The sequence below is a fragment of the Pecten maximus genome, chromosome 14 (genome assembly GCF_902652985.1).
Source record: "Pecten maximus chromosome 14, xPecMax1.1, whole genome shotgun sequence".
Lineage (NCBI taxonomy): Eukaryota > Metazoa > Mollusca > Bivalvia > Pectinida > Pectinidae > Pecten > Pecten maximus.
Window position 1 is genome coordinate 35,468,043 of NC_047028.1, and position 16,883 is coordinate 35,484,925.

The window sequence follows — 16,883 nt, forward strand, 5'->3', positions numbered from 1 at the left end:
GTCGAATACTGCATGTTCAATGTTTTATCAATATCAATGAATACTGGTGCCATGAATGCTCATCAGAAAACGTAACCTAAGTTACTTATATATTCATATTATTACAAATGCACATTTTACTAATATTTTGAAAGCTTCATATATTTGCTACTTTAAAACTTGTATCAGATACCTACATTTTTGTAATATCTAACAATAAACAACTACAATTAGGACATGTTCATGTCATGCTTTATTTCACAAATCTACAAACAAAAATGGAGTAATCCCCGTTCTTTCCAGCGGTGTCTTTCGCTAAGTTGTATTACACTTCTTGCAAAGACAGTTACCACGCCTCTAACAAACGACAGAGGAATTGACGAGTCTTCAGACATACTCGGTTGAAATGGCTGTTAAAGTATATTCATCTCGATTTCGCGTTAATCCTTCTGGTGTTTTTCTTTGACGTCGTCATTGCAATCTGTTGTTCCTAATAATATAAACAAAAACAGATTGTTATTATTGATATACCGATTTCAAATCAGATATGCTACCACTTGTGTTAAGGGGAAAATCTTGTTCAAAAGACCATAGAGCCTTTTTAATTAAAAAAAAATATATATTTAGTTAATTTTTTCGAATAAGGGATATCTCCCACATGACCCACTGACTTAAAAGATGTCTTGAAGTGTCTTGGAATCTACGATGTACCTTAAACAGTTAAGTCATTAGCCAATTCAGTAACGAGTTAATTTGATCCTACAAGAGATACTTTAATAATGACAAAGTGAAAACATCTGCTCGCAATTCATTTACTTATAAATTGAGCCAAATTGAAATAATACAGTGTGCTTTCCACGTCTATGACAATCATGAGCGTTTTATTATTATTATCTTTTTATTTTATTAAAGTAATTTCATTTTTGCCATCTTTTATATTAGTCACATCGAAAATATTCCCAATTTTTCCACTAGAGTAACCGAGATACAGGTTGGTTGATCGTGTCGACAGACACATTGGTAAGAGTAATTCACATTTTGTTGTTAAAAACCTGGCAACTTACTCTTTGTCGCTTCCTCCATATAGCTGAGGCCGTGTACAAGAATGGATTGATGGCAGCATTGATTGGCAAAACAAACACCATAACCCACGCATAAACGCCGTGCGGCATCTGGTATCCAAATTTTGAAATCACTCCTGAAAATGTATAAATAAAAAATGCCTATATATATTGCTGACAACAGGAAGACCTATTCCGTTGACATTACATCCACCGACCATTTAATAATAGTGAAATACAGAGAAATCCAATTGCTTTTTTTTTTTTTTTTATCTAAGAAGAAAAATCCTTACACAAACGAGAACGCACTCAATCTAAATCACTTCATACATAATAGCGGATATCCTGCAATAGTGGTATGAAGGGTTACAGAAATTTAAAACAACAGGTAGAGTGACAGTAGCTTCTGTACCAAAATACTAATGTCTTTCAGTATGTGGCAAGTTTAAGTATTCTTTCAAAAGTACCCGATAGAATCATATATAGTATTCCACACTTGTAATTTATACATCCGAACCTTGTTATCTCGAAGTCAGTAGGGTCATGATACAATTACGAGATGTCCCGAGTATATCAAACATATGTTATCAATACTAATATATATTATGTCCGAACTGAATTTTTACATTTTTACTTTGAGTAAGCATTGCGTTTGAGGTATCAGATTTCAGATGACGAAGCTCGACTGAATTTTGAACGCTACAGAATAAAACCATGTGTTAGATAAGTAAAACACTGGTCGAATATCGGTACCGTTATACAATATATTTAATGTTACATGGTTCAGGGGTGTATACACACATTGAATATACATTTTTTCTTCGAACTGTCGCCAAGAGCATCGATTTATATATAATATGTCAAACAATAGAAAATAAATATCTACAAAATTCACATACCCATTACGCCGATCGGAAACCAACAGCAAAAGTCGGTCGCCACCACCATAAAGAGAGTTCTTGCTACAGATATATCCCGTTGACGAGACTGTGACGAGGCCATACGACGCCCTGGGCTTGAAATCAAACTTTTAAACATGCCGATTTGCCCTATGGCTATAGCTAAAAAGACGAGACAGTTGAGACAAACAAACACTGCAAACGAATATTCAGCACCTGGTTGTTCGATGTCAGTCAATGGTAAGGCGAGACATACCCCTGACTGAGAGTAGTATTCCCCCTTGAAGTAGGACTGCATGGAAATAACGGGGATGACTGCAAGTGTGGTAGAAATAAGCCACAGACACACTGAGACCACGGATGCCTGTTTCCACGAGATGTTCTGTTTGGAAAGACGGGACATTGGGAACATAATGACAATGACTCGATCTATCGTCACCAGTAGAATAAGAAACGTCGACATCTCACTGGATATACTGGATAGAACTCCAGCTGTGGTACATAGAGTACTTCTTCTCCATGTTTGGTTGTTCCATGCGTAAACACCGTTATAGTAGATGTCTACAATGCCTATCACAATCATGTAGACGCCCATTAGACAATCTGATAAACTCAAATTCAGTACAAAGAACGAATAACTCATTGTAAGATTATCTGTGTCTATGAATAGTCGGTAGAACATAACAGCAAAATTCCCAATTAAAGCACAAACTCCAATTACCCAGAGAGATGTTCTTAGTGCAACTGAACCTATCAATGTATAACATGAAGATATCGCATCTCCTTCTGATTTGCAAGACAAATCTCCAAACCAACAATCCGCCAACTTTTTATGATCTCTCAAACATCTATTGTCAGAAACAGACGGAGGCTTAACACAACACATGAATGGAGTATCGGTCAATAAAGTAGACAGATTATCTAATCCTTCAAACATGTGTTCCTGTATATCTATTTTGTTACCTATGATGTTTAAAAGGTTTAATTGACTACAATTGGAAAATATTCCAGCAGGTAACATCGTGAAGCTATTGAACGATATATCAAGCAATCTAACAGAGGAAGGTAAAACAGGTATAATGGATAGGGTATTGTTGTTTAGTAAGATCGAGCTAAGCACAGATAAACCACTGAAAATATCACCTGGAAGGATTTCTATCTGATTGTGACTTAGAGAAAGATAGTATAGTGTATGTAGTCCCATAAAGACATCAGTCGGAAGGCTCTTTATATGATTGTTACCTAGAGACAGATCTTTAAGTGTAGATTGTCCAGTAAAGATATAATTTGGAAGAGTTTGTATCTGATTGTTTACTAGAGATAGTTGGTAAAGTTTATATAGTCCAGTAAAGGTATCATCCGGAAGAATGTTTATCTGATTGTTATTTAAAAACAGATGTGTAAGCTTAGAAAGTCCAGTAAACACATTGGCTGGAAGGATTTCTATCCGATTTTTATCTAGATACAGATACGTAAGAGCGGTGAGTTCATTAAATATATCAGTTGGAAGGACTTTAATCTGATTGTTATGTAGATACAGATGTGTCAGTGTAGATAATATAATAAAGACACCAGCTGGAAGGATTTGTATCTGGTTGTGACCTAGATTCAGATGCGTAAGTGTGGATAGTCCGGTAAAGACATCGGCTGGAAGGATTTGTATCTGGTTGTTACCTAGATTCAGATGCGTAAGTGTGGATAGTCCGGTAAAGACATCGGCTGGAAGGATTTGTATCTGGTTGTTACCTAGATTCAGATGCGTAAGTGTGGATAGTCCGGTAAAGACATCAGCTTGAAGCATTTTCATCCGATTTTTATGTAGAGATAGACGCCTAAGAGCAGACAGTTCATTAAATATATTACCATTTAAATGCGTGATCCTATTAGATGATAAACTTAATGACCGTAGACCTGACATGTGAGTGAACATATCACTAGCCACAAACGATATATTGTTTTCCGTTAACACCAAATTTTGTATATTATATAAACCTCTGGTGAAATTATCTGGTATTGCATTCATGCCTCTTATTGCAAGATATGAAAAGTCTGAAAAGTTGACATAAAGTTTTAAAGGTGGATCGATCTTGTTAATGAAAAAGGAGATTTTCTTAAAGGGAGAACGTAAAGTACTGAGTGGAGTAGAGATGAAGCTGATAATTAAACCAGTACACATGCATTTTTGTGGGCATGGCTTGACACAGAAGGACTCGTCATCAGAATTGGTACACTGGGCTACACCGTCACAAACTTTCTCTATAGGAATAGTGGATTTACCACCACGACTAGGATATGGACAGTGGTGGTGCCATGTACAGTTGTATAGTTCTGTAACACAAAAATAACACATATTAGCACGATTGGGAGCATGGCAATCCCCTGTACAATTGTATTGTTCAGTAACATATAAATAGCGCACGGTAACATTGGTGTTCCCTTGTACAGTAGTAAAGTTCTGAAGCACAATAATGATATATACCAACAAGATGTTGACAGTGTTGATTCCTTGTACACTTGTGAGTTTTGTAACAAGATAATAACACATTTAAACAATGAACTGCATTCCTTTTTGAGTTGAAGACTGATGAACACACTGTCTTACATGAAAATAGCACAAAGATGGTTATAAACTTACCACAGTTGTCACCAGATTCCTGTCCTAGACATCGTATGGCACACCTGTAGCTGGTGTGTTGACAGAAGGACATCGGACATGCTATAAACTCGTCCACACTAGTAGACGGTCTACCTGTTGTATAAATGTAAACTTATTTTAGAATAATCGAGAAAGATGATAATGGAGTTATGTCAAGAAGCATTCAAAGGCAAAGAATTCAATTACCGTTCGTCGTAAGGTAGAAGGGGCAAACATGTCTATAGAAATTACGTCAGAATATATATAATGAAATATTACATATGATTTTAAGGCCTTAACAGTTACATACCGAATTTTCTACGGCATGGTCGAAGGGTTAACACTCATGTTATAGTAGGCACTTGATAGATAAGTCCCAAAATAAAAATCGTAATTATACATCTATACTGTTTGTTTTATATTTATCCACAGATCCAAACATCAAATAACAATAGGCATACTAGCTTTTGTAGCATGCAGAAATCACGCACATTCAATTTCACTTAATTTTCACATAATTAAATGCTTACTATTTTCATTACGATATTCAAAGGTTGATTGTAACACACTGTCAGTTCACTAATACATTGACTTTAGCGCCCCAATTCGAATAAAGTTTTATGGTAAAACAGATGGAAAATATCATAGCAATAATTATATTTGCAAATCGAATGGAAAAAAAATTGTGTGGTGCTACTTTAAAAGTATTTAATAAATAACTACTCTATCATCAGCGTCACCACAGGGACCTGCCAATTTGTTAGTCTATATGCATTAGGACGTTCCCTTGTGTGTATACATAGCATATTTTCGGACGTTTTGGGGGAGGGCTAGGGATTAAAATTCGGCAAAAATCTACGCTGGTCCCTGTGCCAACACATAAGGATAGGTACAAATACACCTAGAATGTAACGAATTCGCAGTTCCCTTTGCTATCACATTATGATACAAACCTAGAATGTAACGAATTCGCAGGTCCCTTTGTTATCACATTATGATACAAACCTAGGATGTAACGAATTCGCAGGTCCCTGTGCTATCACATTATAATACACACCTAGAATTAACAAATCCACATGTCCCTGTGCCAACACTAACATCCCTCATGTTGATTTGCTCTGATTTAAACGCGTCTTACAGTAGGAGGAAACCCGGAGAAAGTCACGTGGTAGGCAGATGACATCATTACTTCGTTATGTCCATTAGGGGATCTAAACGCTAGTTTAACTGTTGTCTTTTACACTTTGTTATCCAGTATTAACACTGGTTAGTATTAAGTACTACCGTATAGCGGGAAATTTTAGCGGGGCTTTAATTTGGCGATTTGGCGGGTCCGTATATAGATCGCCAAAATTTAACCCGTCAAATTTTAACACCGTCAATTAAAAAGACGCGAACATTTCAATTTCGCCAATAGTTTCTGTTCCGACTGCCATTTACCTTTGATAACTTCCGAGAGTAACGACTGGTGCGTAACGTTGTTTGTTGCAAGGGGACTATCGACCAAAATGCCGATATGTATATACTAATAGCTAGTGAACAACTACTCACGATAATTGTATAGCAATACAAGTATGACATTTATCGCCATCATAATTAATTTTTGTGAAAACAAAGCCATCTACCCATACCATTCAATGAACTGATGTTAACACTTTACCTGTAGACTCATTGTTAAACTTACCTGTACATATACACATAATACAATAGATTACCACTGCAATATCACACGGCATATGTATGTGTTCGTCTGAAATTTTTTGGTAATAGTTTCCGGTTTCGAGACAGAGGATCGATAATACACAACACACTTAATCAACATGGATAGGATGTATGGACATAACATAATTATCTATATAAACCAGTAGGTAATGTATATGCTCAACGCCAAATTAAAACCCTAGATTTAAGGGAAATCGCTAAATTTTAACCCGCCAAAATTTAACTTTCAGTTCTCATGACCAAATCGCCAAATTTTATGACCGCTAAAATTTTCCGCTATACGGTATATACGTTACCTCCACGTTACTTTATGTAGTCAATATTATAAATGAAGATGTCAAGTTACTCTTCCTGTAAATATTTATATATTTGAAACCATTTGACTAGGCTGTGCTATAGCAATTAATATTGATGTAAAAGTATTATTATTTGTTCCAGAATTATCGTACAGACCGAATACAAACACTTAATAATTAAGATAAACAATCTCAACTAAGAGTTATCAATGCGTGACAAGTCAAGGATCCCTTCCTAGCCCTCTCATTTTCTTTCTTAATCTAAATGAAAATACCCCCCCCCCCCCCCCCCCCCCCCACTTGCTTTAAATAATAAACTATATAAAGAAAACCAGCTCAATTAGTTCTAGCAATGACAACATACCTCACTAACTAAGTGGATACCAATCCAGAACACATATATTATAGCATACTCTATTTTCCAGAGAATTAAACAAAAGTATCAAATGCTTTTCCGATAGAATATTCGCTACTACAACAACTACTACTTGACTTTGTTAGTTGAATAATTATAAAGTTAAATTTAATAATAAGCATACAAACAATATAACATTTATCAAGAATATCATGTCACTGATCTAGCGGTATGCTGTTAAACCTCACATCATTTGACATCCAGTTTGCTGGGACTTGATGTCAGAGGAGCCACTATTCCAACATTTAAACATAAGATACTTTATCTGTTTGTGAGGTGTCAACTGAACTGAAATCATGTCTTTCCAGTTTCCTCTGCGCTTCGGCACAGGCACAACTCAGGTCAATAACATGCCCTGATTATTTTTACTAGCAACATATAAATGAAATTTGAAACATACAACTGAAGAATATAGGGCAAGAGAGGCATATTAGATAATGAAACAAAATCAATCTATTGATGAAAATGGTGTATTGATATGTGTTAATTTCACTACTTTATAACCCACTTTATATGGTAGGCAATACTTATGCGACTTTTCACAAGAATTGTTGAATGTGCAACAGGAGTCAAACTACATTTATCTATATATTATATATGTGTATGTCTAAATGAAATAACTTTGACACAGCATTAAATAAAATAGATAAAAGAACGCAAGTCATATATGAAGGGAACCGAAAAGAAAAAAATAATTATGCAAAATACATAATGTTACAATAACTCTTCAAAAGTTGGAATCCGGTGAGACAGTCTAGCCTTTCACACAGCTCTATGACTGTTTGTTTACCTACAGCATGGAGAAACATCTCGTCTAGAAATTGACGGATGCTGTCGACCCAGCAACGCACATTGTGCAAATCTCTAGACATCTTAACAGTTGGAATAATTTTGGCAAAAGCAATAAGGCTGAAAACATATAAATTTCCAATATGTTGTATGTCGACGCTGGTTTATGCTATGTTATCTTATGATTTTTGTTTTGCGTAAAAGTTACAGAACTGTATCAAATAGCGTTTTCATATTTTATAAGTCATTCACTCCATTCTGGTCAGTCCTGGTCAGCTGTTACCCCGACTTTTGAAAATAAAATCGTACTGTAAAAACCTGAAGAAAGAGTCTTAAGGAAAATTCCGTTCAGATATTGCACTCGTGTGGCAAATCAAAAACTAGAGACCCAGAGGGTCTGTACCGTTCACATAGTTTCGACCACACGTCAAAATAAATTCCATGTTCAATTTGTTAAAAACTTTATTTGTTTATGTCAAACAATGCTATATATTGTGATGTGGTGGGGATCTGAACTGCTTTAACGATATAACCCAGAAATGAAGTCCAGTCCACCTAGGGGTTTGAAAAGACGCAAGCGATTGCTTTTATAGCATGCTTGTGTTTAAAGAACACACGACTTATATTTAAACATCATTGTGTTTCTCTCTTTATTCCAAGCGGTGTTATATATGATTATGGGATGGAAATATGAAAGGTTTCAAAAATATTATTTTTTTATTTTTCCAAAGTTTGTTCACTACTTTATGATCCACAGACAATTTTTTTAATGCACAGAATATTGTATATGGACTTGTAGATGTACAATTGTCTTCAATGGTTTCAAAAATATGACCAGAAACTGGATTGTGTTTAGCTCGTGGTTGTCGGTTAGAGTTCTGTACGACTTAAATATATAGCCAAGAACATATTTCCCTTGGGCTTGGAAAAGACCCCTTAACCTATTTCATAACAAGATATTGTTTATCTCTTGATGGGCAGTAATGCTAAATATGGTTATGAGGTGGAAGATCTCGACAGGTTAAGAAAATAAAACCAATAAACTAAATTTCTAGAGGTGGAGAAGGACCACAGGGCCTATTTTTACAGCATGCTTGTGTTTATATCTTGACCACAAGGTCAGGTGAGCCAAAATGCACGCGTAGGTAGATGTAAAACAAAAAAGTCTTACTTGTGAAATATGATTTTTATTAAATGGGAAAAGTCATCGAATGCTCACATGTTCTAATAGTTATGAAAACCTTTCAGCTCCCCATTCATATTTTAACATGTTCCCTTTCAACCTATTTTTTCAGCTCCTTTGATCACCAACTGAGTCGTTAAGCATCACTGACGAGTCATTGACGTACAAAACAGTTGTATGGCGCAGTTCGATTCATTTGTGAAAGGTACTTTTATCTTGTTTGTCTTTTGTTTAATTCTGTAATTGATGATAATTCATTTCTGTATTTCTTTCCTTTCGTTTATCTGTCGATATTCCTTTTCTCTGCGCAGTTTTAACATGTTCTGTTTTCTAACACTTAGAATACCGAATCAATCGAGAAAACTGGTTTGCTTTTGTTTAACGTCATATTAACAGCCAGGGTCATTTAAGGACGTGCCAGGTTTGGAGGTGGAGGAAAGCCGGAGTACCCGGAGAAAAACCAACGGCCTACGGTGAGTACCTGGCAACTGCCCCACGTAGGTTTCGAACTCACAACCCACAACCCAGAGGTGAAAGGCTAGCGTTAAAGTGTCGAGACACCTTAACCACTCGGCCACCGCGGTCCCCCAATCGAGAAACATGTAAGATATTTGCCACATATACAAAACATTTAACATTAGTTATTATAAAAATAGAAATGCTAAAATTGACATCTGGTTAATTGTACCAAGACCAAAAACGGACTATACTGTATATTTGTTAAATTTAACGGGACTAACATTTAGCGGTTACAATCAGACGTAGTTACTAATATTTTTTTTTTAATTTCGAGCAACTACGTCTGTTCAGCATTATGCTGTTAACATTTCTTTACATTTCAGTTGATATATAGATATTCTCTGTGTATTGCTTGTTGCGTTATATTCAATGCCAAGGAACAAAGCGAAAATTTTTATTCCAATACTGTATATTTTCACACCTACATTATAATATATTGTTATACCCTTAATCAACAATTACTATTGAAATATAGAGAGTAAAAATGCCAAAAATTTAACTGTTGTGGTTGCCGGTCCAAACGACCTGTTAAAATCGACTGTTAAAATTGACTGTTGACCGCTAACTCTTCCGGAAGTACCCGAATGCGCGCTAGTGATTACGATTTACTGTAAACTTTAGAGTTACCTTCCCTTGCCGTTTGCACATCCTGAAATGGCTACGAGTGGTGCAGGCGGTTTGTGTAGGTTTGCCCTAGCGTCTGAAGACGAAATACAGCAAATTTTGGATGACCGTGTTAGCAAATATACGAAAAATGTGGTGAAAACAGCGGAAAACATATTGACCGACTTTATGTTGATATGCGATCTCTCTCTTACGCTGATCAATGATTATTCAACTGAGGATTTGAACGATTTGCTGAGAAAGTTTGTCAACTGCGCCGTTCGTAAACAAGATGGAACCATGTATGCTAAAAAGTCCTTAATTTCTTAACATTGTTAATGAATTCATATAATTATGTTTCATTGTAATCTAGTCTGCATGAAGAAGATAATACATGTAATAAATGTAACAACAAATCAACACACTGTCAATTTTTAAAGCATTGTCAATTTTCTTGTTATGTCAATAAATTTTTATAAATTCTATTATTGTTATTTTCAGTAAAATATTTGATGTTTGAGAAGGATATAACAAAATAGTTATCGACTGTGATTTCGGGCAACAGATGCCCTGTTGGACCCTCAAGCAAACTATTGGCCTCGGGCAACATTTTGCTTTCAGGTCCAACAGATCATCTGTTGCCCTCCACCCCAGTCAACAACTGTATACTGATGAAAGTTATCAGACAATGGGTTTTTCAAATTAAAAAAATCCGACGGATATGATGAATAATGAAAAACAAATTACCCAACAAACATTTTACCTTTTGGGCATTTTTGTTCAGATGTCGATTCCGTTCCCCTTTCCGTGCGTTTCTGTCTGATGTTGTTGGTGCCTGCATACATAGCAGAATGTTTGACAGTAAAATCTCCGTTCCAGTCTGATTTTGTCATACGAACAAAGTTCTGCCACTTTCCCAACTTTTCCGCTGCTGATAAACCATGATGGAAAGCACAAGCAATTGCAATAAAAGTGAGATGTGTTGACAATAGCTTGAAAACGTCCATGATAAAGGAAATTAGCTGTACACGTGCGATTTAATGCAGCTGTGCAGTTATGGAAGTTCAAAATGCGTTAGAGCGGTAGCAGCAAGACTATGGCTAATGATTCTGTACTGTGGTCAGCGTCACATATATTTTAATGTTAACTGATGCATAATCAATGAAATAGCATAGGAAAAGGGCAAAATAAAAATTCCGATCCTAGTCCATGTTTGCGTCGATCATTGGTCATGCAAATGTGAGAAATATTTGTCCTTAAAACTACAATTGTGCGTCGATCATTGGTCCTGCAAATGTGAGAACTATTTATTCTAAAAACTAAAATTGAAGATATTAAATATTTCAAATATATTTAAGCCAATGTTTTAGCCATACAACCCGTGTAGTTTTTCACGGTACTTCTCATTTTGTCTGGCAAGCCGAACTATACTATACATTCCAAACCATTCACAGCGACAATATATTTGATTTGCACAATCGGCCAGATTCCTTACTGACACACAAAACTCAATTGACAATTTTCAATAAAGTCCTTTGCCTTCCCGATGACGAACATTCATACAACTAAAAAGTTTAAATCAATGTAATTATTAAACACCAAATTGTAATATTACCTCTTCAGGTTTTTTGGGACACATATCATTTTATGAAGCCATTTGGTTTATCTATCTTATTTTACCTCCTATTAAAAGCAAGGGCAATCTATGGCCGTGTCAAGTTTTTCAATTAGGATGGTACAACATTAATGCGTAGGCCACATTGCTTTCAAGAGTTCAAATAATACCGATTCATCCAAAAGTAAGATAAGTTTTGAAATCGGTGTGTACATTTTCTGGAAATTGTATTTCATACCGAGTGGTTTAAACGTACCATGGTGATACCATATCAAATTGCCTTCGGAAAGAAGGTCTAACCAATAAACTCGACTCGCACAAAGCCATATTGCTGGAGTTTTATCACACTTTATTTGAAGACCTGTCTTTTCAAAATCACGAAAATGTTTGAGGTTTAGGTCTTCATCAAACAAATGAATGTACACTTGGGAGAGGATCGATGATTGTGTCCAGCCCCTGTGCCGCCGATGATATATTTTGTATCAGACTTCATTATACAAATACATATGTACGTGGGACAAGATCGTTGCGTGTTTCCAGTCATTGTGTCGGTGACATTATAATTTGCATCGGGTTTCTTTATGCGTTATGTGGTTGTTCAGGTCTCTGTTAAAGGCGAATGTCATTGAAACATAGTGTTTTACGTCATCATTTCCAGCGGACATCTAATGCCCATGAATGTGTCTCTGACAGTAACGCGGTTTCTCTTGTAAATATATGTCTATTTTGTGATATAAATCAAACCCATAATAATTATCGCTAAAGTCTGAATACATGGATATTGTAACGAAGTGAAATATGAAAAAAAGAAGAAGCAAACTTTGATTTAGAATCCTGTCCGCTCTGGGGCTCGAACCAGCGACCTCTCAATGTCTGGGAGTCACGCACTAGACTAAATGGAAATTCCGTATTTACTCTTTATCTTTATACTATCAACATAATATAATGAATAGGATGAAAATGAAATTGATGATGTCCGGTATTAATTAAAATAACGGCTATTTGCATTAAAAGGGGCGTCAATTAAAAATAACAAATAAATCGTCAAAAACATACACGCATCCATCGGCAGGCGTAGACGTTCTTCTCTTCTTCGGACGGAGACAATACCATGACGTCATGATACTGATGACGAAAGGTCATTTGTGACGTCATGTTCATGTTACTAAGCTGCTTAGCAATAGGCAAAAGAGAAGATGGTGAGTCTCTCCGCAAGCATCTTCTTATCTTAATTTTTGGTTTACAACAATGGATATCAAGATTTTCTTGATATTCATGGTAATTCTGAACGCTGCTTATCGGGACCTTACGTGGTAAGTTTGGTTATTTTCTATGATTTTTGTTTTTACATTGATTATATACTTGTACATTTATGGCGCCCTTAATTGTGTCGCAAAAATTTCACCTCAACTTTGCCACTTTATTTGTGTAGCGTGGAGCCCGAGTCAGGATTCACAAAAAGAATGTTGTATTATTTCAACGCAAGAGAAGTTAGGAAAGCTTGTCCAACGCATGTCGACCTGATGTGGGTAAGTATTGCATTCAATTATGATAAAGATTGAAGTTTATATGACTTGTAATTGCGCTTATGCGTTTCGTATGAAATTTATAGACGTATTTCCTTATGGACGTTTTAAGAATTCCTAACTCCAGGAACCAAGGCCAGCCAAGTAGAATTCTCGAGGTTGATTATAACTATTTGTTTCAGAGAATCGGAAATGAGGTATTCTTTACCCTTCTGTGTGGGATTATATCACTGATGTTAGTTCACACGTACGTGTATGCACCGTCGATGATTGGAAACCGCGCCAAGGACGGATGGACAGCCGTGCTTGCCATGTTCAAAGCATGGAGAACTCATAAGTAATGTCGATATTCGTTACCACTTTCAGCGGTTCCTTTCTCTACAAAACAATAACGGTAAACTCCATTCTGCGGATGATATTTTAAGGTAGAATACTTGTTGTTACCTTTGTATTTTTGAAAATGTGTTTTAACACACTATCTGTTACTTCAGGCCGTTCCCTCTGTCGTTTCTGTGGAACTGCTCCATGTCAGGCTAAGCATACATCATGGAAGCGCTTCAGACCCCGTATCAAGAATGTGACCGAGTTCGAGGAGCGATCCAATGCCATGAGGTTGTTCAGCCTCGGACTGGAGCTGTCCGTCGACCTGACAAAAGAACTTCCCCGTGATGAGCTGTACTGGGCTAGGAAATACAGCGATCAGTTAGAGGAGGACCACATGGTTCTATTCCCGCTGTGTATCCAGCATCAAATCAATGACTGGTACCCAGTGCCTTACTAGGTATGTACCCTGTCCCTCACAAGTATACTCATTTGTCCCTTGTCGGACAGGGAGTCTCCTTACGTACCCCGGCACGCGACTAAGTAATCTGCTACTCGCATACTCATAACAATTTTCAATTTCATTCAAATTCAAATTAATGATTTGAAAATATAAAACACTTTCTGTTTAAGAGAGCGGAACTAGTGTACATGTATACGTTAGTATTACGTTCAATCTGTTATTTATTTATTTAACCATTTTCTTTTAGATTCCTTTCAGTGTTTGGCGATGAGATTTAGAAGACTGTCGATGATGGAACATAAGTGGTCGTGGTGACGTCATCGATTCGCATGATACCGCCCTAATAAATAGTAGCAACCACGATTTTGTTTTCTTTTTTTTCATTTCTGATTATTGATAAATATTGACCTAGTGATATGTATGTTGTTTTTGTAACTTTGGTAAGTTTTATATTGTGAAATTGTTATTTTGAAGAGATGAACATTGTACGCAGAACTGTATTACGATACTTTGGTTTGGTTTGTTTTGTTTAACTTCCTATTAACAGCCAGGGTCATTCAAGGACGTGCTAGGTTTCAAAGGCGGCAGAAAGCCGGAGTACCTGGAGAAAAACCACCGGCCTACGGTCAGTACCTGGCAACTGTCCCACTCAGGTTTCAAACTATCAACCAAGAGGTAGAGGGCTAGTGATGAACTTCAAATTTCAAAACGCGATGAAGGCTTTCCGTCCATTTCCTTTTCTTGGTCTGCCTCAGAAGGAAAACCTATATATGAAGTTAAATATAATACCCTGTACGTTCTCAAGAAATAGCGATAACAAATTTTAGTTGATAGAATCGAAGAACGTTGTCCATTATACCCTGATCAAATTTAAAAGTGAATGTGCCAAATTAGCGCACAAGGGAAAGCTTAATATCAACTTTGAGAAATTTAGCTTAAAAATGATACTTTGGTTTTATTTGAGGTCTGCTTTAAAGTGATATAAACTTTAAAATAAAAAGTTATGAAACTTCATGATAAACTATCTGTTTTATTTTGTAAAGTGTGTATTGTAAGGAAAGAAAAAAAGCCACCAGTGAAATGACAAGTTTTATATACAGATAAAAATGTATATTCAGATATTGTTTAGATTTAGAAAGTGTTTATTGTATAGAGTTTTCAGCAAGCTTGTCAGATTTTCAAACATTCTTAATTCTATTCCGGGTGACATTTGTCATAGGCTTTGATGAAAAAACGTTAAAACTAAATATAGTATTGTTAAATTAATGTATATATATATTATAATTGTAACATAATATACACTTCTGTATCCAACCCTTGAGAGAGAGCTTCTATAGGCATTGGCCGTTTTCCCAACAAACATTGATTTTTTATTCAGTAAAATCTGTGTCAATTGAAACATTTATTTAGTTGACCAATTTTTTTTCAGCATTATTTTTAGGCTTCAACATTTCAACACTTGCACAAAATAGATATTGAAGTCATTATCAAAGATCGGGTTTTACATGCATTCCGTTGCTAGGAACAAAGTTTTTATCAGAAACTTACCCAAACTGAAATGTAAGCCATTTCTATCGATGGTGAAATTGACATGCACGTCAATTATGAATTGAAATTGTTATAGTTTATATTAAAATCACCAAGACATGACAAAATGGCGGGATACTCAAGAAATGGAGAAGCATAACATCGATGACATTTTAGTATTTTTTTCAAGAGATTTAAACCTAGGAAAGATCAGTGTATAAGATAAAGTATACGCATCAGTTACATATGAATAGCATGTCGAAAGAAAGACGTATTCAAGACTCACAATCATAGAATATTCAAGTAAAACCGATACGCTCAGTTTATTAAATTTTAACTAAAATAGTCTGTCTGATCCCTGTGTTCATTATTGTTGCTTAAAAAATTCAAACATTAAAAGTCAAATATATTAACTTTACCGTCCGATAAAATTTCTTTGTTAAGCCATCTGGCCAGGATCGACATAGCAGGAGTTTGCGATTCATATTTCTAACTATGTAAGGTAACGCGAGAATCATTTTGCCATTTTGAAATGAAACTGTTCTATTGAAAAACACATTGTCCGCGTTATCTGCGTTATCGCATCCCCAACAAAATGTCAACCATTGCCAGAGTATCAACATGAACAGAAGGGAAATCATTTGTGACATATACATGTTTTGAAGGCGTTAAAAGAAATATCAAGTTGTCTATAGACAATGACAGTAAAAACGAGATAAAATTTAACCCGGACCAATTGCGTGATGCTTGATAAGTGATATAGGATAATAAGTTATAGATGTGAAATGGCTGGACAGATGTACAATTAGAGGATACCCCCCAAGTTAGATAGTCGGACAAAACTCTACTCCATTAGTACATGTACATTGATCCTTTTATTTCGCAAGTGTGTTGAGATGGGTATTACATGGAGAACTGAAAACTACCTTTGAGGAATATCAAGTATCATTTAACATTTAAATCATCTACATCTTACGACTTTCAATATATGAACGTCGATATCTTTAAAATAAGATATACCAAAAATCCAAAATAAACTGTCTTTTACATTGTATAGTAATGGCGGCGCCGCGGTGGCCGAGTGGTTAAGGTGTCTCGATGACACTTTATCACAAGCTCTACATCTCTGGGTTGCGCGTTCGAAACCCACGTCGGGCATTTGCCTGGTACTCCGGGTACTCCAGCTTTGCCCCATCTCCAAAACCAGCCACGTCCTTAAATGACCCTGGCTGTTAATAGGACGTTAAACAAAATAAACCACAACTTCAACAGACTCTGATGAGAAAAGAAAAGTCGGAGGTGAGTATTGGTCTAAAAACGATATTTTGTT

At 35.9% G+C, this 16,883-nt stretch overlaps 2 protein-coding genes across 2 annotated transcripts; both read right to left on the minus strand.

Annotated features, from left to right (window-relative positions):
• Positions 1-236: 236 nt before the first annotated feature.
• LOC117341607 (G-protein coupled receptor GRL101-like) lies at positions 237-2,240 on the minus strand. Its single transcript, XM_033903457.1, has 3 exons — positions 1,940-2,240; positions 1,044-1,177; positions 237-469 (listed from the first exon to the last, which is right to left on the minus strand). Exons 1-3 carry the CDS (start codon positions 2,235-2,237, stop codon positions 404-406), a joined length of 498 nt encoding a protein of 165 aa, XP_033759348.1. The 5' UTR covers positions 2,238-2,240; the 3' UTR covers positions 237-403.
• Positions 2,241-2,249: 9 nt separating this feature from the next.
• Positions 2,250-11,108, minus strand: LOC117341883 (relaxin receptor 2-like; the record flags this gene model as incomplete). Its single annotated transcript, XM_033903743.1, has 3 exons — positions 10,865-11,108; positions 4,575-4,688; positions 2,250-4,267 (listed from the first exon to the last, which is right to left on the minus strand). Coding segments are annotated over exons 1-3 (2,376 nt in total), but the record flags the coding sequence as incomplete, so codon positions are not given.
• Between the last annotated feature and the right edge of the window lie 5,775 nt (positions 11,109-16,883).

Excerpts from the sequence above, each read along its gene's own strand:
- LOC117341607 (XM_033903457.1), bottom strand. The coding sequence starts at position 2,237 with ATGCAGTCCTACTTCAAGGGGGAATACTACTCTCAGTCAGGGGTATGT. Across the intron at positions 1,178-1,939 it reads GTTTCCGATCGGCGTAATGG|GAGTGATTTCAAAATTTGGA; the intron begins GTATGTGAATTT and ends ATACATTTTCAG. Across the intron at positions 470-1,043 it reads TATGGAGGAAGCGACAAAGA|GAACAACAGATTGCAATGAC; the intron begins GTAAGTTGCCAG and ends TTATATTATTAG.